General features: G+C 36.2%; 3 protein-coding genes across 3 annotated transcripts in view; 1 reads left to right on the top strand and 2 right to left on the bottom strand.

The window, feature by feature from the left end:
- Window positions 1-1,580, bottom strand: part of CBG12293 — a gene marked incomplete at both ends in the record, with an annotated part of 2,777 nt that extends 1,197 nt beyond the window's left edge. The window contains 2 exons of the mRNA XM_045244547.1: window positions 42-209; window positions 780-1,580. Of these exons, the coding sequence (XP_045094820.1) occupies window positions 42-209; window positions 780-1,580 (969 nt within the window). The remainder of the gene's footprint in view (window positions 1-41; window positions 210-779) is intronic.
- A 3,496-nt stretch (window positions 1,581-5,076) lies between these two features.
- Cbr-gsto-1.1 lies at window positions 5,077-8,330 on the top strand (the record flags this gene model as incomplete). Its single annotated transcript, XM_002642657.1, has 4 exons — window positions 5,077-5,222; window positions 6,486-6,705; window positions 7,719-7,845; window positions 8,071-8,330. 4 exons carry the CDS (start codon window positions 5,077-5,079, stop codon window positions 8,328-8,330), a joined length of 753 nt encoding a protein of 250 aa, XP_002642703.1.
- A 1,262-nt stretch (window positions 8,331-9,592) lies between these two features.
- Cbr-kle-2 lies at window positions 9,593-20,882 on the bottom strand (the record flags this gene model as incomplete). The annotated part of the gene is made up of 12 exons (XM_002642656.1): window positions 9,593-9,859; window positions 10,398-10,582; window positions 11,223-11,516; window positions 12,847-13,278; window positions 14,509-14,890; window positions 15,745-16,077; window positions 16,635-16,852; window positions 17,952-18,116; window positions 19,301-19,481; window positions 20,228-20,356; window positions 20,535-20,607; window positions 20,665-20,882. The coding sequence occupies 12 exons, from the start codon at window positions 20,880-20,882 to the stop codon at window positions 9,593-9,595; spliced, it is 2,877 nt and encodes a 958-aa protein (XP_002642702.1).
- Between the last annotated feature and the right edge of the window lie 3,034 nt (window positions 20,883-23,916).

Raw genomic sequence — 23,916 nt, 5'->3', positions numbered from 1 at the left:
TTTTTCCTTTTTTTTTGTTTTTTGAACATTTAATTTGAAACAAAAATAGCTTCATTATGCAGAAAAAACAAAAATAAATAACATTTCCACTGTTTAGTGTCTCTTGGCCTTTCTGTATCCTCCATTTTGGGAAGCTGCTGGTGGCTCGTGGACGGATTCGGTCTTGGAATCGCGGCGGGCTGGGCATGGACAGTAGTTGGCGTCCTTTCCTGGAAAAATAGGCATATTTGAGAAAGAAATTTTGTTTTCTACATTTTTCTAGTTAACCTTTTTTTATAGAAGTTACGGTTTTTGAGATATGCCCCTTCACAGTAAGAGACGCCATCAGGCGCTGTGGTAGGCAGGCGCTGAAGGACTCCTTTAACTTTAAAGGCGCATATCTTAAAAACTAAAAGTTGTATCAAAAAGGGGTAAATTTCAAAAATATAGCCAATAAAACTTAAAACATTTTAACAATTAACAAATTTAAGCTAGCTTTTCCATTTATTGAGATATGTGCCTTTAAAGTTAGAGGCACCCTTTAGCGCCTGCCCACAGCGCCCAAGGTCACCTCAAACTTTAAAGGCGCATAACTCAAAAACCACAAATGCTATCAAAAATATATAAATTACAAAAAATGTGCAAAATTTGGTAAGCTACATTTTTGTAATTTAGCACCTATTGATAGCTATTTTGGTTTTTGAGATATGCGCTTTTGAAGTTTAGGGCTCTTGGCAACTACAAGATTTAAAGGCGCATAAGAAATTTTTTGTCGTATTCAAAAATTCCGAATCACTCACCAACACTTCCTGGCTCTCCAGCCTTTCCTGGTTGTCCTGGATAGGCATCTCTTCCATTGGCTCCCGGTGTTCCTGGTGCTCCCTTTGGTCCTTCCTCTCCATCCTGTCCTGGCTCTCCATGCTTTCCTGGAAGTCCCGGTTGTCCCAACCATCCTGGCTCTCCTGGCTGTCCTTGTGCTCCTGGGAAGTAAGCGGTTCCTGGCATACCATCTGGTCCATCAGCTCCATCGAAGCCTTTTGGTCCTTGCGCTCCCTTATCTCCCTGAACTCCTTGTGGTCCTGGCTGTCCATCGTCTCCAGATGGTCCACATGGTCCGACCACTCCTGGGAACCCTTGATTTCCAACTGGTCCTTTGGTCCTGGTGGTCCGGCTGGTCCGGCTGGGCATTGGATACATCCTCCTGGAATATGGTGCACGGCAGCGAGAGAGATTCCAGTGGCTCCAGTTCTTCCGAGGTCTCCTGGCTGTCCTTCGTCTCCACGCTTTCCTGGAAGTCCTGGTGGTCCTGGTGGTCCTGCTGGACATCCTTGAGAGTTGCTGTCGCAGTTGCACATTCCTGGGTAGACGAATCTCTTGGAACGGAAGATCGAGGGCATCACATTCTCGGTTTCCCCAGTTGGAGATTGGAGGATCAGAAGACGTTGCCACGTGTCATCGGCAAGAACCTTAAACTCATCGACACGACCTTCAACTTCGGAACGAAGAGAATTGATGTCAGAAACGATGTGAGAGATTGAGAATAGGGATGAGAGAACTCCTACAAGGCACAGGGAAGCTCCAATATAACCGATTGTTGACATTTCGGATGTCTGAAGGTGTCTGACGTCTTCTGAATTCTTATATAGAGGGTTTGGGGTGGGGTGGAGGGTAGATGGTTAGGGAGAAGCTTCCCGAGGCCTCGCCCTTTTAGTGAGGGGGGGGGGGATTGGCAAAAAAAACTTGCTATCTGCCGGTCCGGCTGAAGAGGAAAAGGAAGAAAAAAATCGAAAAAAATCAGCGCGTAAAAAAGTTTTCCTTCTCTTTTTTGTCTTTTTTGTCTTCTTTGGAATTTTTATGTATTCCAATTTCCCCCCAAGCGACGATTAATTGTGATTAGAAAGAGAATTATTATCTTTTATTGGAGATAAAAATAAATGATAAGGGATTTTAGGCATAATTAGTAATCATCTAGGTCGGATTTATGGGAAAAATTGGGAGTGATGAGAGAAAAAGTTATTATCATTTATGGGGATGAAAGGATATGATAAGAAAATATCTTTTTGGGATAATTAGGGTAATTAGGGTAATTATCTAGGCCCGATTTATGGGAAAAATCGGAAAAATATAGGATTTCATAGATAACATTATTGGGCTAATTGGATGATTAATGATAATTATCTGGTTTTTCTTTTTTAAAGAAATATCTGGACCGGCTTTTTGGGGAACTTGGAAAAAGGGATAAATTTTTCAAAAACTGGAAAATTTTGATTCTAAGAATGAAAATGTGAAGTTGAGAATCTGCAAAATTTGGAATTCTTGAATTTTGTAATAAGGAATTCTGACTTTCTGGAAATTCTGAGAATCTGAGAATCTGCAAATTTGAAAACTTGGAATGTTCGATTTTGTAGGATTCCCAGATTTGTAAAAATTTCGGATTTTCTGCTTTTTGGAACTTCTGAAACTATGAAAATCGAAAACTCTGATTCAGTCGATTTTGGAAATTTGAAAGTCTGAAAATATCAAAATTGGGGATTTTCGATTTTTGGAATTTCCAGAATTCTGAGTTTGTGATAAGCTGAAAATCAAAATTTCAGATTTTTTTACATTGATGAACTTTCTTGATTTCGAAACATCCGTAATTCTGAGGTTTCTTAAATTTTAAGATTTCCTAAATTTTTTAAACTTCGAAACGGTGGATTGCTGGAAATCTGAATTTCTCAATTTTTGAATTTTTTGGGATTTTCCAAAATCTGAAAATCTGAAGTTTTCAATAAGTTGTCTCGGAATTTCAATTTCGCAACATTTATTTCCGTATTTTCAAATTTTCCTTTTTATCTAATCTCTGATTTTTCGCTACGGAAAAAAAAACTCGTTTTTTCCTATTTTCCCTTTTTTTTCCTCTTTTTCACTGTCGTTTTTTTCACCGAACAATCATCGAACATCAAAAGAAAATGAGGAAGAAATGACCCTAAATCTTATAACGTCTTCTCAGAATTCAGAAGACGCTAGAATAATGACGTCTTCAGAAAACCTGGAACAAGTTTTTTTTTCTGTTATCATAAAAGTACAAATTCCATAATCAGAAATCGGTTGAAAGTACAATAATCCGGTTTCCTTGGAGAATGAAATATCGGAGAAAATACAGAACATTTCAAAATTACAATTTTTTTAAAAGTTTCAGAATTTTCAGATTCGTGCTGGTCAGATAAAAAATCTAAAAAATTCAAAAATTTTGAATTTCAGAAACTCGAAAATCCAAAAATTCGATTAATGGGGAATTTAGAAATTACAGATTTTTTAATTTTCAGATTTCCAGAATATCAGAAATTCGACGTTTTTTTTCAGAAATCACCAGCTGATCTTCCCGATCCCATTTCAAATTTTCCGCTGAAAAAATCTTGTTTACTGCAAAATAAGGAATTTCTAATCTCTTGGATTTACAGATTTTTCAGGATTTTTTTTCTGTTTTTCAGCAAATATGAATATTTTTCTTCAATTTTTCCGAATTTTCAGCACTTTTTTAGATTTACAATCCTTCTAATTTTTAGATTTCTACAACATACAATTATCCCAAATTTCTCATGTTTTTCTCTAAATAGATATTTACACATTTTTCTCTTTTCCGGTTTCCATGGAAACCAGAGAGATCACATTTTCGAAAATGTGCATTTTTGCTTTCTGAGATTGACTAAAAAGCTTTAAAATCCATTTTTCGGCTATTTCCAGCTCCTGAAATGGACCCCTCGAGTTCTAACACTGATGGGAACTGCATCAACCGAACCAATGATGATGGTGAGGCTAGATTACAAGACGCATAACTCAAAAACTAAAAGAGCCATTAAAAAGTTGTTAACTATAAATTTGTAGCTTATAAAATTTTACAAATTTTTGTAGTTTACTTATTTTTGATAGTAATTGTGATTTATGAGTTATGCGCTTTTAAAGTTAAAGGCGCCCCTTGAGCGGGGGTAGGTAAGCGCTAAAGGACGCTTTAACTTTAAAGGCGCATAAATTAAAAAGCAGCAAAATTATAAAGAAGTTTTAAACTAACATAATGTGTGAAATTTATGTTCCTACATTTTCATAGTTAACAAAAAGTTGTTAGCTCCGCCCCTTTTTGAGATATGCGCTTTTAAAGTTGGGGGCGCTCTTTGGTGGGGGTAGGCAGGCGTTGAAGGGCGCTTTTCACTTTAAATGCGCATAACTCGAAAACTAAGAATGCTACTCAAAAGTTACCAACTACAATTTTGTAGCTTATAAAATTTTACACATTTTGGTATTTTTTCTTTTGTTAATAGCTTTTTAGGTTTTTGAGATATGCGCCTTTAAGGTTAGAGGCGCCCCTTGGGCGGGGGTAGGTAAGCTCTGAAGGGCGCTTTAACTTTAAAGGCGCATAACTCAGAAACTAAAAACGTTATCAAAAATTACCAACTACGATTTTGTAGCTTATGAAGTTTTACACATTTTTGTATTTTAATTCTTTTTAATAGCAATTGTAGTTTATGAATTATGCGCCTTTAAATTTCGAGGCGCCTTAGACCGCCAGTTCTACAGTGCCCATAACTTAAAAACTTATAACTCAGAAACTAAAAATGCTATCAAAAAGTTGTCAACTGATAACATGTGTAAAATTTAATTTTCTACATTTTCATAGTTAACAAAGTTTAGTTAGCTCCGCCCCTTTTAGAGATATGCGCCTTTAAAATAAACTTCCAGACTACTCAGGAGACATCTCCGTCTTAGAGCGTTATTTACAAGCCGTGCGGTTGAGAATGGTGGATTTGGACCCGGATTTTCAGTATTTTCCAGATTTCGAACTGGAAAGTGTTCCCGACTGTGGCCTAGATTTTCCTAGGCCAGGCAAGGTTTGTGGAATTTTTCCAAAAATTCCTATTTTTTCAAATTTTCAAAAAATTCCATAATTCTTTCTCTTGGTCTTATTACATAATTTTTGATATATTCTCTTTGTTTACTAGTTGCATCACATAATTTCTTATCACTATCAATAGAAAAAAATTGATAAGAAAAACATTTCTTTTCGGAAAATTATTTTTTCAACTGATATACTTTTTCTGAAATTCCATTTTTTTTCAGAAAATGACACTAACGGGTGTCACCTCCAAAGCAATCCGTAAAGGGGACCCGGAGCCACCTCTGGCTTCTGGAAAATTCCGAATTTACAACATGCGGTTCTGCCCATGGGCAGAACGGGCCATGATCTATGTTGCAGCGAAGGGAATCGAGTGAGTTGTGCTGTACGAAATTTGAAATTTTGAATTTAGCGTGTTTTGAGCTTTTGAAGGAGTATAAACATGACTAGGTTTGGTTTAGAATGAAGGGAGTTATGGCAATTTTAAATTTTTGGAACCAAATGTTTTAGTGTCAAAACTTAAAAATGCCATGACTTTCTTCATTTTCAACCTAGACTAATGAAATTTAGCTCATTTGATTTTTCATGTTTTCAGCTTTAAAATGAGTATAAACATGCCTAGGTTACTGTTTCTTTCAGTAGTGGTGGGTACTGTAGCTACCTAAAAGGCGCATTCAGTAACCTTACATCTCGTTGGTTTTATATTTGAGCTACAGTAACCTTGCGTATACTCAATTGAAAGCTGAAAACAAGACAAATCAAATGGTCTACATTTCATCAGTCTAGATCTAATATGAAGAAAGTTATAGTGATTTGAAATTTTGGGAGAAAAAAAATTAGTGTCAAAATTTGAAAAGGCCACAACTTCCTTCATTTTTTACCTAGACTAATGAAATTTAGCTCATTAGATTGCTCATGTTTTCAGCTGCAAAATGAGTATAAACATGCCTAGGTTACTGTATTTTTCAGTAGTGGTGGGTACTGTAGCTACCTAAAAGGCGCATTCAGTAACCTTACATCTCGCTGGTTTTATATTTGAGCTACAGTAACCTTGCGTATACTCAATTGAAAGCTGAAAACAAGACAAATCAAATGGTCTACATTTCATCAGTCTAGATCTAATATGAAGAAAGTTATAGTGATTTGAAATTTTGGGAGAAAAAAAATTAGTGTCAAAATTTGAAAAGGCCACAACTTCCTTCATTTTTTACCTAGACTAATGAAATTTAGCTCATTAGATTGCTCATGTTTTCAGCTGCAAAATGAGTATAAACATGCCTAGGTTACTGTATTTTTCAGTAGTGGTTTATTTTTCAGTAGCGCATTCAGTAACCTTACATCTCGCTGGTTTTATATTTGAGCTACAGTAACCTTGCGTATACTCATTTGGAAGCTGAAAACAAAACAAGTCGAATGAAAACTATTTCGATGAGTTTACTCGCAAATTAAAAAAGTTATGGCAATTTGAAATTTTTGGAACCAATAAATGTATTTTTCGAATTTTCATTTTAGCATAACTCGCTTTATTCAAAACCTAACCTAATCATGTTTAGGCTCATTTCAAAGCTTCAAACCCGACAAATTCAATTTCCCATCTTAATTTTCAATTTTACCAAACTAAAGCTTGAAATTCCAGAGCGGAAGTGATCAACCTAAATGTGACCGACAAGCCGGAATGGTTCTATTCTAAACACTATCAGGGAAAGGCGCCCGCCATCGAGCATGACGGAAAAATTGTGATCGAGTCTGGATTCATTCCAGAATATTTGGACGACGCATTTCCCGAATCCAGAATTCTGCCGACGGATCCATTTGAGAAGGTTCAGCAGAAGCTGCTAGCTGAGAGATTGACTATGGTAACGAATTGTCAACATAGCGCATTTTGCAAAAACAAGATTTGAAAAACACGCTCCAATGCCAATTTCCCTTATGTTGTTCGCCCTGGAGCGAACTTGTACATATGGAATGCAGAAACTGCGCTCTAACGCTAATTTACGTTAGAGCGCATTTGCTATTTGCCAAAATTAACCCTAATGCTCATTTTTCTATTATTATCGGTTGAGCGCAGTTGTTTACACCAAATCGTGTCAAGTGCGCTCTATTGATAGTTGCAATATCGGAATTGCGCTCCAATGCTAACTTCCCTTAATTCTTTGAACGTTGGAGCGCACTTGACACATCTGGAATACAGCGAATGCGCTCCAATTCTAATTTACATGAAAATTGACAGTGGAGCGCATTTTCTACTCATACACACCATTTAATAGTATAAAAATGTGCTCTAATGCCATTTTAGCATTAGAGCGCGTTTGCTATTTTTGAACTTTTGACAAAACCGCTCTGTTGCGAATATCGTTTAAAAAATTGAAATATTCGGAAAAGAATCTGAAAATTCTAATGAGAAAATTTAGAAAATGCAATTTCGCTCTAACGCTAATTTGGGCGAAAATTAGCGTTAGAGAAAATTAGCGTTACTCGCTGTAACATCAGTTTTAGCGATAGAGCACATTTGCGATTTTCGAATTTTCGACTTTTCGAGCCTGCAAGAGCGCTCTAATGCAAATTCAAGGAGAAAATTGAAAATTTGGAAGAAAACCTAAAAATTGAAAACTGCAAATGCGCCCCAATGCTAATTTTCATCAAATTAGCTGTGGATCGCTCTTGCACCCTTGAAGATACGACGAATGTACTTTAGGGCGCTTTTCCCACATTTCAGAAGCTGCAAATGCGCTCTAACGCTAATTACTTCTAAAAATTGCAGTAGAGCGCGCTTGCACAGCCTAAACTGGTGTAAACGCGCTCCAGGGACAGTTTTCACTAAATTTGTCATTAGAGCGCATTTGCATCTCTTTGACATTCAAATTTTCAGGTCGCTCATGCTGTCCCCCAACTGTTCGCAGTGATGAGAGATCGAAATTTGAAAAATGAGAAACAGGAAAAAGTTTTTGAAGTATTGCAACAGGCTGAAAATTTGTTGGTCCATGATTTTTATGCAGGTTTGTTTGAAAATTTCGAAAATTCAAAAAATTCAAAATTTCGAAATTTCAAAAATTCAAAAAATTCAAAAATTTTGAAAATTAAAAATCCGAAAATCGAATTTTCAAAAATTCGAAAAATCCAAAAAATTCAAAATTTCGAAAATTCAAAAATCCGAAAATTCGAAAATTTTTAAACGTCAAAATTTTGAAATTTTAAAAATTCAAAAATTCAAATTGTTCCAGGCTCCGCCCCCGGCTACCCCGACTATCTCACATTCCCGTTTTTCGAGAAAATCTGGTGGTCCGCCAGCCTCGACGACGTCGTCGATCTTCCGATTCGCGGATTTCCGGGAATTCAAAAATTCCCAAAATTGACGGCGTGGTTCGAGAGGATTCTGAATTCCGACGTCGTCCAGTCCGTCACCCAGCCCATCGAATTTGGGGCCGAGTTTATGAATGCATATGCGACTCATGGAACATTGAACTATGATTTGGGACTTTGAATTCAAATTTAAGTAATTCTGAGCAATCATGCCTACAAGTTGAGCTCCAATTTGACTTTTTTGTCGATTTTCGATTTTTTCAAATTTTCTAAAATTCAAAATTCTGAGCAATCAATTTAATCATAATCTTGATAATGATAATAATAATGATATCAATAAAACCGTCGTTACATAAGCAGAGAGATATCTAGAGAGGGATAGAGAGAGCACATGTAAAAGTGAGAGACGCAGAGAAAGAGAGATTCACATGGAAAAAGTAACTGGAATGGGCGTGGTTTTCAGCCAAAAATGATGCTGAAAACAAAAATTTTTGAGATAAAGAAAACGACTTTTTTTGAAATTCCATTTTTTTCGAAAATTTCAAATTTCAGCCAAAAAATTCAGCCAAGCTGAAATTTGCATTTTTTCAGATTTGAAAATTCTAAAAAATTTGAATTTTCAGCCAAAAAAAACAAGCTGAAAATGGTAATTTTAGAAGTTTTTTGAAAATTCAATTTTTTTAAAATTCTGAAAATTCTAAAAAAATCCAAAAATTCCAAAAATTTTGAATTTTTTGGCTGGAAATTCGGGAAAAATGGGATTATTTGAATGGAATTTCACACACAGAAATTGAGGATTTTCAAAACAAAAAATACATTAAAAAGCGACAAAAAATGTTAGAAATTGAAGGAAAAAAGTAGAGAAAAACAATCTAAATATTGAGATGTGAAAGCTGAAAAAGTAGAAAAATGTCCCAAAAAATGTAAATTTTGATTTAAAAAATTGTTAAAAAATCAAGAATTTTGGGCCGAAAAATCGCCAAAAAGCGACATTTCTTGCCCGGAAAGTCGAAAATTTTCGGCTTAAAATTCAGAATTTTTGAGATCAAAATCATAGATTTTCGGCTGAAAATCATAGATTTCTAGCTTAAAATTTGGCGAAAATTAGCTCAAAAGTCGCCGAAAAAACAGAAGATATCGCTGAAAGTTTCGCCGAAAATCGCCATTTTTTGGCTCAAAAAATCACTAAAATTTAGAAAAATCAACGATTTCGGGCTTAAAATTCACATTTTACAGCAGGAAAGCCCTTGTTTTTGGGGGCGATTTTTTAGATTTTTTAATCGAAAAATCAAAGATTTTGGCTTAAAATTCTAGATTTTGGGGTCCAAAATCAGCATTTTTCGGCTGAAAATACACATTTTTCAGCTTAAAATCACACATTTTAAACATAAAAAAAGCAAGTATTTAGATCAATAAATTATCAGTCCAACGGCTACAGTAGGCCTACTCATCGGGCGCCGAGAGCTTCGCAATCTGATCCGAGTGCATATTCTTATGGATCAGTGTGATTTTCATGGTATTGATTCGTTCCTCCAGCGGGAGCTCTCGATCCTCATCAACCATCACATTTCCCATATTGCACATGAACAGGCAAGCGAGGAAGTATCGACTAATCTCGAACCATGGTCGACCTAGGATCAGGTCGATCAGACGCTTCGTTTCGCCAGCTTGATCGTAGTTCGCCAGAACGTTACGGCCAACGAGGTGGACCTGGAAACATTGATTTTTTGAAAATTGGAAATTCTGTTCAATCTGAGCAATGAACTAAGCTACAGTATGCTATAACTTTCTTCATTCAAGGCCTAGCTTCAAAATGAGCATACGCAAGGTTACTGTAGCTCAAAAATTAAAGGAGCGCAGTGTAAGGTTTCCGTATGCGCCGTTAAGCTCGCTACCGTACCCACCACTACTGAAAGATACAGTAACCTAGGCACGTTTATACTCATTTTGAAGCTGAAAACAAGGCAAATCGAATGGAACTATTTTTATTAGTCTAGGTCGAATATGAAAAAAGTTATGGAAATTTGAAATTTTGACACCAAAAAAACTGGAAACCCTCATTTTTCAGATTTTTTAGCCTAAAAATGAAGATTTTCATAGATTTTTTTTTGAAAATTCAGAAAATTTCGAATCTGATAAATCCTGAAACATGCATTTCTAGATCATTTTTGCCCAATTTTGCCTCTTTTAAGCCGATTTTGAGCCAATTTTCAGCTATTTTTCAGTCAATTTCAGCCCAAAAACTCACATCATACTCCTTCCTGGTCTCTCCCTCATCCAGAATCGGCTCCATCTTCTGATGCCACTTGTCGACTTGATCCTGAAGACACGACACGGCGACGTCAACGTCTTCATAGGCCTTCGCCATTTCGTACGCCATTTGGTCACGGTCCGTTTTGTGCTCGGCAAACTTTTTGAGCAGTGGAAGGGCCTCTGGAATGAGAAAAAGGGCGATTTTTGAAGATTTTCAAGGATTTTGGACCATTTTTACGAATTTCGGGGTCATTCTGGCCAATTTTCAGCTGATTTTGGACTAAAAATCTTTGGAAATTCGCAAAAAATCGTTAAAAAATCACTATTGAGCCATTTGGAACCATTTTTAAAACGATTTTTGGGTCTTTTTGAATTATTTTTGGATCATTTTCAATGAATTTCGAGTAATTTTTGATGATTATTAACGAATTTTAAGGTATTCTGGACCATTCTTGGGTCATTTTGGGCAATTTTTAACGAATTTACGGGAAATTTTTAAACAATATTTAGGGAATTTTAATTTTCAGCTAGATTTTAGATAATTTTCAGCTGGAATTCAGACCATTTTCAACAATTTTTAAGACATTTTCTGAAATTCGGAAATTCAAAAATTTTAAAAATTCAAAAATTCGAAAATTCAAAAAATTCTGAAAATTCCGAAAATTCCAAAAATTCTAGAAATTGGATTTTTCAAGGATTCGGAAAATCAGAAATTCCAGAAATTGAAAATTTCAAAGCTGATTTTTGGGTCATTTTGAGTCATTTTCAACAATTTCTCGACCTATTTTCATGCCAAAATCTCAAAATCTAACACACTCACTATTAATGAACAAGCTTCCGGGCAAATTGATGACCGTATTCAACTCGGCATCATCGATATCCTCGAATAGCAATGGTTTCGTTGGAGCAGCAGCAGCAGCAGCTGCTGCTACCGTATCCCCACCCATCGACGGTGCCTCGAAATCGTAGTCTGGCATTGGAGCGGTCGCCGGATTGGCAATTTGGTGTTGTGGGTCCACTTGTCCATCGTAATCCATGTCCATATCGTAGCCACCACCACCGAATTCGTCCAGTTCCACCTCAGCGGCTAGATCCTCATCAACGACGTCGTCGACTGTAAAAATCGAATTTTAGCAAAAATTACAAACAAAATTAGAGGAAAATCGAGCTGAAATTTTGAAAAAATGGAAAAAATCTAGCTGAAAATTTATCTGAAAAATTCTAGAGAAATTCGTCAACTAGTAAAAAAAACGTTGCTCAGATCGCTCAGATTTTTCTGTCGGAATCGATTTTTCTGGTCAGTTTGTCTCCCTAGGAGCCAGAAAACTGCAATTTTCAAGTAATTTTTTCGCGTTTCAATGCATTTCAGTCAGTTTTGAGAAAAACCACAAAATTAAGAACTTTCAGCTCCAAGTCGCTCAGTTTTCAGATATAGTCTGGCTAATTGAACAATTCTAGGTTGAAAAAAGCTGAAAATCTGAAAAAGCTGGGAGAAATGGCTTGAAAATCGAGGGAAATAGGCAAAAAACCATAGATTTTCCGGTTGATTTTTCCCGATTTTTCGACATTTTCAGCTCAATTTTCAGACGGTTTTTTTTTGATAGATTATTCACAATTTCAGCGATTTTCAGACCGATTTTTCTAGAATTTTCAAATTTTCAGCCAATTTCATACGATTTTTCGGACCATTCAAACGGAAAATCGGCTAAAAACTGTCTGAAAATCGTTTAAAAATACGGTTTTTCTTCAGTTTTTCTAGATTTTCAGCTCACTTTTCAGACGATTTTTCGGCCAATTTTAAGATTTTCAGCTCTATTTCCATCGATTTTCAGCTAAATTATCCTAAATTTTTCAAAATTTCAGAACGCTTTTTTTTTCAAAATTTTCAGATAAATTTCAGTCGATTTCTGACGATTTTTGAGCAAATTTTTAGCTGAAAATCGACGGAAAATTGTTGAAAAATATGTTTTTCAGAGTTTTTCAGCCTTTTTTTTTAGCAATTTTCAGCTCAATTTTCAGCGATTTTTGAGCAAATGTCGGACTGAAAATCGTTTGAAAAAAGTTTGTTTTTGTTCAAAAATTTCAGCGTTTTCAGCCCAATTTCCAGTGATTTTCAGACAATTTTCAGGCACTTTTTGGGCAAAACTTTGACTGAAAATCAGCGTAAAACTGTCTGAAAATCGTTTGAAAATACGTTTGTTTCAGATTTTTCAGCCTATTTTCAGCGATTTTCAAGAAATTTTTTTCAATATTTTCAGCTTTTTTAGCTCGATTTTCAGCGATATTTAGTCAATTTCTGACGAGTTTTGGGCAAATTTTAAGCTGAAAATCAATAGAAAATCGGTGAAAAAGATGTTTTTTTTCAGATTATTAGCTCCATTTTCAGCCCGTTTCAAGCCATTTCTTCAATATTTTCGGGATTTTCAGCTTTCCAGAAAACTCACACTCCACTCCCATCGTTCTTCGATTTCCAACCACATGCTCTTCTGGATTTCCATCATTCTCCAAAACCATTTCATCTGGACCACCACCCAACTGTATTCCCTCAAACTCCTCCACCGGAACGCCACGTGGCTTCCTACGAATCGCTTGGAATCTCTGAGCTCGAATCTCTCGAATCTTCTGCGTCTTCTCCCTGATTCGCCGCTTCTTTTCGGTGAGAATCGACGATCGGAGTGCCTCGATTTTCCAGTCCTTATTCGGGTTGATACGCGCGGCACTTCTCCAGTAGTAGAAGTCCTGGAGGTAGTCGTGCGTCTCCATGAATTCGTCACGACGCGATTTTTGGATTTTCGATTGGCGAAGCTGCTTGCGACGGAGCAATTCGGAGGGCGTTGGTTGCGTTTTGAAGACGGCTTTGACTGGTTTTCGGGATACTGTAATAATCGATTTTTTGGGAAACTTGAGGGAATTTGGGCGATTTTCAGCCAATTATCAGATAATTTCCTGACAAATCTCTGGATCGTTTTCTGGCAATTTTTACTTTCAAAAACGCTCAAATTTTTGAAAAAATTCGAGGAATTTCGAATATTTTAGGTTAATTTTCAGCCAATTTTCACACATTTGAACCATTTTTTGGGTCATTTTTCAGCTTAAAAACTACAAATTTGGAGAGTTTTTCAGTTGGAAAATGGTCATTTTTACATGTTTTTGAGCTGAAAATTGGCTGATTTTTGGACAAATTCAGCCCATTTTCAGCCAAATTCAGACTATTTTTTGACAGATTTCTCGTTCAAAAACCCAAAAATATATCATTTCGAGAAAATTTTCATTTTTGTCGTTTTCAGCCATTTTCAGCCTATTTTAAGATAAATTTAGACCATTTTTTACAGATTTTACAGGGACTTTTTAGCTAAAATTTGTCATTTTTTACAAAATTTTCAGCCTATTATTCAGTAGATTTTTAACCATTTTGGCTTAAAATTAGGCTGAAAATAGTCAAAGCCTACAGTTTTTCTGGTCAAATTTAGCCAATTTTCAGTTAAACTTTCACTTTCAAAAACGCTAAAAAATCAAGTCTTTTGGTCATTTTTCCAGCTGAACATCGCCGTTTTCAGTAGATTTTTCATCATTTTTGGCCGATTTTCATGAATTTTTGCTATTAAAAATTGCCTTCTCAGGGTAATTATGGGCAAATTTCGCCCGTTTTCAGCCAACTTTCATTCACTTCGGCTCGAAATCACAGGCTTATGACTCTGAAAAATCTGGGTCATGAAAAATCTAGGTCATGAAAATCTTAGTCATGAAAATGTTGGTCACGAAAAATTTGGCCATGACCTATAATATCTAGGTCATGACCTACAAAAATCTAGGTCGTGCCTTGGAAAAACTGGGTCATGACCCAGAAAAATCTAGGTCACGAATCTAGGTCATGAAAACCTAGGTCACGAAAATCTAGGTCACGAAAAACCTAGGTCATGGCCTAGAAAGCCAATTTCAGCCATATTTTCTTTTTTTTGGTTCGTTTTGGGTCATTTTGAGCGATTTTGGACCAATTTTTCCGCTTACAACGAATTTCAAGGTCATTTAAGCCCTATTTTCCATCATTTTCAGCCAATTCTAGTGACTTTCAGCCCGATTTTCACTCATTTTAATCGAATTTTTACCTGGCAAATCTTCATCCCCGGTGTACAACGGAATCTTAATCTTCTCCAAATCATCCCACGGCGCCGCCTCCTTCCTCACATTTCTCCGTGTCAAATTTCGAACATAATCGTTCGAGTCCTCGTCCCCTCCTTCACCGAAATCCCCTCCAAAATCGTCGTCAAAATCATAATTCTGGTCTCTGGCTCCGCCCATCGGCTCGCTGGCTCCGCCCATTTCGTCGCCAAACTGGTCGACGAACATATCAATTAGGCCAGTGTTCAAATGAGTAGACGGGCGGTTCTTATTCATTCGTCCTTCGACAAACGAGACGAATTCATTCAGATTGTTACGGTGACGTTCGATGAGTGGCTGGGATTGACGTTGGGAGTAGCGTTGGGTATTCTGGAAGAGAGTTACGGTAATTAGGAAATAGGGTACAGTAATCCTAGCTACAGTAGGAACTACAATTAGATTACTGTAGCGAGCTAGTAGGGTACAGTAATCCAATTAGGATCTACAACTATAGGATTTTGTAGGTCTTGGATTACGGTAGCTCTATAACCTTCTACAGTAGGATGTACCGTAATCATAACTGCAGTAAGACCTACAGTATCTCAACAGCTAGTCTACAGTAATCCAACCGATCTACAACTATTGGATCTTGGCAATCTTGGATTACTGTAGATGGGATAAACTGTAAAAGAAAAACAAGCTGTAATCTGAGCTACAGTACCCCGAACTAGAGAAGAGTGATCTACAGTAATCTACTACAGTAACCCAAGAAGGCAAAAAACCGGGATTACTGTAGCTGACCTGACTAGGAGGGTACAGTACTCCAATTAGGATCTACAATTTTCGAAATTTTCAGATCCTACTGTAGTCTAGGATGGATACTGTAGGTCTCATTTTTAGCTTGGATTACTGTAGCCTTGTATCCTTCCACAGTACCGTAATTATAACTACAGTAAGATCTACAGTATCCCAAACTGAAGAAGAGGGATCTACAGTGACCTAAGCTACAGTAATCCGAGCTCTGTAATTTGAGCGAACGCACGTCCTACAGTATTCCAAGCTATTTCAAATTAGTCTGAGATACTGTAGTTCGGGTTACAGTAGCTCTTTTATTCCTTTCAAACTAAAATCTACAGTAATCGAAGCTTGTCTCACAGTGGTCAGGGATACTGTAGATCGGATTACGGTAGCTCCAATAAGAGCTACAGTAACCCAAAACGCCTCAAATTTCCAAAATCTCTCACCTGTGTTCCCTGTGAATCCCTCATCGCTGCTTTCGAGGCTCGTGACGTGGCACGTGACTGAATCTCCAGATGCTGTCGAGTAGCTTCCTGTTCGACGAACCAACGAGGCGGTGCGACGACTTCACGACCCGACAGGGGATCCGTATACGGTCCATAAGCGTTGATCTGTTCTTTTCCCTGCTCCTCATCCAGCTCGATTTCTACATCAGCGACACCAAAGTTCGCCGCCAACTCCTTGTTATCCGGAATCCATCTGGCGCCTGGCAGAGTGAATTCGCCCACATTCTTCGCGTAGTCGTCGTGGGAAATCAGCGTTTCGTGATCGTACACAATCTGGAAATAGAGGATATTGTGTGGCTGGGAGTACTGTAGATGTCATCGTAGCTACTGTTAATCATACTTCAGAAGGGTAAAGAGCTGTAATCTAGGCTACAGTAATCCTAGCTAGAGTAACATCTACCGTATCCCAAGCCAGAGCTTTATATCTTACTGTTGTCTTGGATACTGTAGACCTTATCAGCATTTTGGGGTTACTGTAGCTTGCATTAGGACGTCTACGTTAACAGTTAGAACTACAGTAACCCTAGTTACAGTAAGTTTGACTACTGTAGATCGTTATTCAGTTTGGGTTACTGTAGACAATCTGGAAACGGAGGATGTCGTGTGGCTGGGGAGGTACTGTAGATGTCAAAACGATCATCATTATCAGTAACCTTCCTCTCCTACCGTAATCCAATCATAACTTTTTTGTCGTCTACAGTAACTCGATTGCACATCTTCTAAGGTTACTGTAGCTAAAATTACTTTTTTTGAAAATCATGATTTCTGGGCGATTTTCGTGATTTTGAAGATCAAAATTTCGAAATTTCACTATTTTCCATCCCAATCACCTCCGACGTCTTCACATAGAAGTCCTTGACTTTTCCAATCACATCCGCTCGTGACTTAGCGTTTTGAATCTGCTCGTCGGTTCGCATCAATTGACCGTAATCCAGCTTGAACAAGAACTGTGTCGGCTTCTCGATTAGACACGATTTTCGCTCGTATTGCGCTTCTTGAATCTCCGCGTTGTCCACCATTCGAAGTGCGTCGATCGCCTTCTTCTCTTCTGAATATATTAGAGATTTTTAGGCTTAAAAATCGAATTTTAGCACTTGAAATAGCTGAAAATCTTGGATTCCAGTCAAAAAAACCCCGTTTTTCAGCTTTCCTGATCCTAGCAACTCAATTTTCGACTTGAAAAATCGTTTTTTCTTCAATTTTTGATGTAAAAAATCGAGGTTTGGGGAGCTGGAAGTGTCTGAAAATCGCCGTAACGTCAAAAATTCTAGCGTGTAGGACTACTTTCTGGATGTGAAATTCGGTTTTTCAGCTGAAAAATGCAATTTTTGCCGGAAAAATGTCAATTTATGTGTCATTTTTCGATAGAATGTGAGGTTTTGGAGGTCCAAAATTCGATTTTTAGATCGAAAATCCAACGTTTCGAGCCGAAATCTTTGATTTTCCCACTGTTTTTGACCCATTTTTTTGGCCCATTTCTGCTAAAAATCAAAATTTTTAGGCGATTTTCAGATTTTCGGGCTTATTTTTGGGGATTTTCCGACTCAAAAATCGTAATTTTACGGCAAAATATGAATTTTTGGCACCTAAAATTGTCTGAAAATCGTATTTTTCCGAATTTTGGGTCTGGAAAATGCCGCAAATCATCATTTTTGACTAAAATTATGTCATTTTGGGTCTGAAAATCCAAGAAAATTGGAGTTTTAAAACCCAAAATTTCATTTTTTGGCTCAAAAATTCAATTTTTAAGGGCCTCAAATGTTAAATTTCAACCTAAAAACATTTTTCATAGAATAGGGATTCAAATTTGGCAGTTTTAAGACGCAAATTTTGGTTTTTAAACCTTGAAAATTCGATTTTTCAGCTGAAAAATACAATTTTTGTGCCATTTTCCGATAGAATTTGTGGTTTTAGATGCGAAAAGTGAGATTTTTAGGTTAAAAAAGCTGGAAAAATGCGTTTTTGAGCTCGAAAATTTAACTTTTTAAGACAACATCCGTGATTTTCCGACTGTTTTTGACCTATTTTCTGCTAAAAACACTCATTTCGAGCGATTTTTCTAGCCAAATCTGACCATTTTTGGGCTATTTTTTACAGAAATTTCATGAATTTTCCCTAAAAATATCCATTTTTCAGCGTTTTTTCACCTTTAACAGCCTTATCATAGTTCTGAAGAGCCTCCCTTTTGATCGCCCAAATATCCACCAAATCGTAGTTCGTTGATCCAAGATTCACGACTCTTCTCGCTCCACGCCCACGCTTTCCGCCATTTTCAGCACTTCCAGGTTCCTTGTTCTCCATCAGGTCCATCACTGAAAATTATTGCATTTTTGGGATTTTCGAAGCAATTTAGGAGTTTTTAGGGCTTTTCACAGTCATTTTCGACCGATTTTCACCAAAGTTGAACTATTTTGGACCATTTAGAGTTAATTTCCGCTATTTTAAAGCAAATTTTGAGCCATTTGAGCTCATTCCGCTTCAAATTTGGGCTTTTTGAAGCAATTTTATGCAATTTAGGTTGTTTTTAGAGCTTTTCAGAGTCATTTTCGACCAAATTTCACCAAATTTAGACGACCCATTTTGGACTATTTAGAGCCAATTTTCGCTGTCTTTGAGTAATTTTTCAGCGATTTTCAGCGGGTTTCAGCTCATTTTCAGCGATTTTTTCAGCTTATTTAGAATTGATTTATGCTAATTTTTAGCTATTTTAAGCCTTTTAAGCCATTTTCCAGTCAATTTTTGTGTTTTTGAGCAAGTTTGGGGCTTATTTTCAGCGGTTTTCGGTTAATTTTCTGTGTTTTTGAACGTTTTCTCAGGGATTTTGGCTCATTTTTGACTAATTTCAGCCAATCTCAGCCGATTTCAGGGGATTTTGGGTCACTTCTCGATTAATTTCAATGTTATCCATTTTCAACCAATTTTGGACCATTTTTCATAAAATATGGCTCATTTTGGTGATTCAAGCTTTGATTTTAGCAGTTTTTACGCTATTTCTTGCTATTTCGGCTCATTTAGAACCGATTTTTGGGACTTTTTTAACTATTTTGAGCTAATTTTCTGTGTTTTTGAAAGATTTTTCGAGGATTTTCGCATATTTATGACCAAATTCAGGCAAATTTTTGAAAGTAAATTTTAGCTATTTTCCAGAATTTTTAGCACTTCTCAGTCTAATTTGGCTCTTTTTGGACCAAATTTGATCATTTTGAGCCACTTTTCACTCGTTTTAGGCCATTTTAGACCAATTTCGACCTTTTTTTCGACTAATTTCAATAATACCAATTCCGCCGTTTTTTTTCATATTTTTTACGCGATTTTCAGCGGGTTTTGGCTCATTTAGAACCGATTCATGCGAATTTCAGACTGTTTTAAAGCCAACTTGGGGCGTTTTTTCGGATTTTCCAGCTTTTTTCACTAAATTCGGCTTCTTTTGGACCAATTTTTGCAAATATTGAGCCATTTTAGGCCATTTTCACCCATTTTCAGTCACTTCCCCTACCTGAAAGTGTCAATTCAAGCACGTGATCCACTTTTTTCGCGTAGACCCCAGCGGATCCGGTCAGAATCCGGCAGGCTTGTTGAAAATCGAAGAATTGGAAAACGGCGCCGGCCGTCGCGTCTTGTACCCCTTCCTGAGCATCGGATTCGCGTTGGATTTGCTCCAAATAGCCGGAAAGAGCCTGAAAATTCATTCTTCAGCATTTTTTAGCTAGAAAATCAGTTTTTTTGGATTCAAAATCAAGATTTTGAGATTTTTTCGGCTGAGATAATGTCAAAAAATTTGATTTTTGGGCATTTTTGAGCTAAAAAATCAGTTTTATTGTGTCGAAAATCAAGATTTTGACCTTTTTTTCGCCAAAAATGCTCCTGAAAATCCATTTTTGAGCATTTGTCAGCTAGAAAATCAGTTTTATGACTCAAAAATTCGATTTTTCAGCATTTTTGGAGCTAATAAATCGGTTTTTTGAGTTTAAAAAATCCATTTTTGAGCATTTTTTAGCTAAAAATCAATTTTATTGGGTCGAAAATCAAGATTTTGACCTTTTTTCGCCAAAAATGCTCCTGAAAATCCATTTTTGAGCATTTTTTAGCTAAAAAATCAGTTTTCTGAGCGAAAAATCAGGATTTTTGAGCACTTTTCAGCTAGGAAATCGGATTTTTGGAGCGAAAAATCGAGATTTTTTGAGTTTTTCTTTGATAAAAATTAGTTTTATTGGGTCAAAAATCAAGATTTTGAGTTTTTTTTTCGCTGAAAATTGTTTAAAAATCCATTTTTGAGCATTTATCAGCTAGAAATAATGTTTAAAATTCAATTTTTGAGCCTTTTTCTTGTTGAAAAAATGTCAAAAATTCGATTTTTGAGCATTTTTTAGCTAATAAATCGGTTTTCTGAGCCAAAAGTCAAGATTTTTCGCTATTTTCTCACTTTCAACACATCAATCGAGAAATTCTCGACCAGATCCTTCGCCGGGTGGACCAGCCACGCGTATTTGTTCCGATCAGTGTCCGGAGCAGGTGTCTTGCTCATTTTTAGTGCTGAAAATCGAACAATTGCCTGAAAATCAGAAAAACGCGAAAAAATTGGATAAAACGGTGAAAAAACCGAATTTGAGCAGGAAAAATCAAGGGAAAACAGGGAAAAAACGATTTATAAAAGGTCCTAAACTATAAAAATCCAAAAAATTCAAATTTTAGAAAAATTAATATTTTCTCTCTGGAAGTTTGAGTCCAACAAGTTTCGCGCTCTCTTCTACGGTCTTCTCGCCACCCTTGTATCGATCCTGAAGCTCGTTTAGTCGGCGAGTTCTGGAAAAAAAATTTTTTCCAAAATTTTCAAATTTCCCGCTTAAAATCCCGACTTACCCCTGAATATAGCTCAAATAGAGCTTCGCGACGCTCTCCGACTCATTTTCCGCCTTGGAATACCGCCGAGTCGTCACCTGATCGGCTCTCATTTGCTCGGTAAGGAATTTATACTGAGCCGATGCCGGTGTGAACGATTTATCTACTTTTTTGAGCTCCGCAATGATCGTTTTGATGGTGTTGAGTGCGGTGAAACCTTTGCAAGCGGCTTCAGCCATTTTTTTGCTGGAAAAATGAAAAAATCGTTCTAAAGTCAGCGGAAATCGATAAAAATCGGAAGAATTAGGCTTTGAAATTCAAATTGCGCGGGGGAAAGCGCGCGTTGTTTAGCGGGAAAGCGGGATATCGGAGTGTCGTTTTTAGGAGGGAAACCTAAATTTTCAAAAAAAAAGAAAGAAAAAGAAGAATTTCGTTAAAAATCATATAAAACAGCTTAAGAAAAGCAGATCTGTCTGAAAATTTTAGGGTAGACCGAACAAAAAACGAGCTGCATTTTTGTGAAAGACAACTTTTCTGAAAAATCGGTTTCTGAAGAGATATACAAGAAAATATATGCATAACAACTTCAAGCCAAAATATCTCAGTTCCTATAGAAGATATCAAAAAAGTGTCAACTGATAAAATGTTAAGCATAAAATAACCAACATTTTATCAGTTGACAATTTTTAGATATCTTTTATGAGAACCAAAGTAAATCAAATTAAAATCTACAGAACATTTTCTACTATAACTTTTTAAATTGTCATTAAATTTTGAATTTCTAAAATGATTTGAAAAGAGCAAATTTTCAGCTTTAGAATGAGTATAAATATGTATAAGCTTTCGGGCTTTAAAACTATTTTAAAAGGGCATATGGCCATGTTTATACTCATTTTGAAGCTCTCAATTAGCTGAACAATTATCTTTAATTAAAAACTAATAAAAAATCAGAAAACCAAAAATCCAACTTTTTGAGATTAATAATCACATTTTGATCTCTAAATATCCGATTAAAGGGCACAGATAAGGCATCAACCTTCAAAATAATAGATAAACGAGAGAGAAGGGGAAATGGAGAGACGCAGACAACGAGAAGGCGCGTCCCCAGCTACACAGTTCTACTCTCTTATTCTCCCTAAATGACGACTTTACTCTTCGGAACTTTCCAGAAGAATCCTTTGAATGAATGGATTCTGGAAAGTTCCTACCTATTTTTTCTCAAAATTTCGCTAATTTTATTCCTATAAATCTTCCGTATTTTGTAAAAAAAAGTGAGTTTCGGAGCATAAAATTATAGCAAATCGCTGAAAATTTCAGATTCTTCCAAAGATTCGCTTAAAACGAAAATCAGCGGTGGATGTACAACGAGTGGTAGGTGTGAAATACTTTAAAGGCGCATATCTCCAAAACGATGAAAGCTGTCAAAAATTTGTCATTGTTAAAATGTAGCTCTTTGAATTTCCTACAGTTTCACGGTTTATAAATTTTAGCTAGCTTTTTTAGTTTTTGAGATATGCGCCTTTAAAGTTGGCGCCGCTCCTCGCTTCTTGGAGTAGCATACTTCTACCTTAAGTTGACTTATCTCAATTCTTCTAAAAGATATCATACGTCGTTATCAAACGTCAGTTAACTACAAAAATGGAGAACGTTAAATTTACAATATTTTAATATAAAATGTGCATCGCATTTCTAGAACTTGAGCTATGAATGTTTGAAAAATGACTTTTTTTTTTGAAAAAAATTGTTTTTTCTTCAAATTTCCATATCTTGAGTTTTGTATTAGCTAGAAGCATGGTTTTTGTATCAAAATGTGGGAAATTTTGTGTTCTTTATTTTTGCAGTTTGTAATATTTAGCTAGCTATTATAGTTTTTGAGTTATGCGCCTTTAAAGTTGGCGCCTCTCGCTCCCGGATCCTGCATTTGTTATGCGTTTTTAAAGTTTCATAACTCGGCTCAAAATTGGAATTTTGGTTTGATTCAAAACGTAAAATGTAGAATTTAAAAAGAGCTACAAAATGATATTAAATTCCACTATTTTGAATTTTTTTGAAAAGGCTGAAAATTTCAGATTTTTCCGAAAATCTCAAACCAAACACAGAGATGAATGTTAAACCGAGTGGTGGGTGTTTATTTACTATTTCCCAATTTTCCATATCAATTTCTTAGATTGAAGGCAGAGAGGATGCCATGAAGGATCTTTAGGATTTTACACTGTAAGTTGAATTTTACATACTAACGTTTGAGCTAAATTATCTCACTTTCTTTAAAAGCTATCAAAATTTTGTCAACTGATAAAATGTAGATCATAAAATTTTACGCATTTTATTTATTAACAAATTTAAGCTAACTTGTGTTGTTTTTGAGATATGCGTTTTTAAAGTTGGTGCTACCCCTCCTTTGAGAAGAAATGCAGGCGAGGGGCGCCGCCAACTTTAAAGGCGCAGATCTCAAAAACTACAAAAGCAAGCATAACACTACAAACCACAAAAACAAAGAACACAAAATGTGCAACATCTTGATATAAAACCCATGTTTCTAAAAAATACACAACCCAAGGTAACAACAATTGAAAAAAATTTTTTTTTCAAAATTAAAAAAAAAAGTCATTTTTCAAACATTCATATCTCAAGTTCTGAAAACGCTATAAACATAATTAAAAAATTAAAATATTGGAAATGTCATGTTCTTCATTTTTGTAATTGACTAATCTTTGACATCTTTCAAAGGAACTGAGATAAATCAACTTAAAGTAGAAGTATGCAACTCCAAGGAGCGATGAGCAACGCCAACTTTAAAGGCGCATACCTCAAAAACTATAAAGGCTAGCTAAAATTTGTAAACTGTAAAACTGTAGGAAATTTGACGAGCTACATTTCGATAATTATCAGACTTTAGATATCTCTTAAAGGGACTGAGATATGCGCCTTTAAAGTTGCCAACCAGAGAAGCATGCTTGCATTTCGACGTCAATTATCTAGGATTCCCAGCTGAATTCTATTAACTTATAAAATTTTTTTCAGAATCCTTGGCTTTCAGCATTCTGGAGGAATCAAACTTCGTGACCAAATCCGTGACTGGGGTGACCAAATCCGTGACAGGTAAACTGATCGAAAAATTCTGGAGCCTATCGTCCGCTGAAATCTTCGAGCATCCACGGACATCGGAATTTAATTTTTGAAGTCAAACTCTAATTTTTTTTTGTATTTGAATTTTCCGATTTCCAAATAAATTTTAGATTTTCGGAAAGTTGTCCTAGGCGGGCCGAGCGGGCC

This window comes from Caenorhabditis briggsae, assembly GCF_000004555.2.
Source record: "Caenorhabditis briggsae complete genome, chrIII, whole genome shotgun sequence".
In the NCBI taxonomy this organism is placed as follows: domain Eukaryota; kingdom Metazoa; phylum Nematoda; class Chromadorea; order Rhabditida; family Rhabditidae; genus Caenorhabditis; species Caenorhabditis briggsae.
Note: the sequence above shows the minus strand (reverse complement) of the source record. Positions and strands in the feature narration are given on the sequence as shown.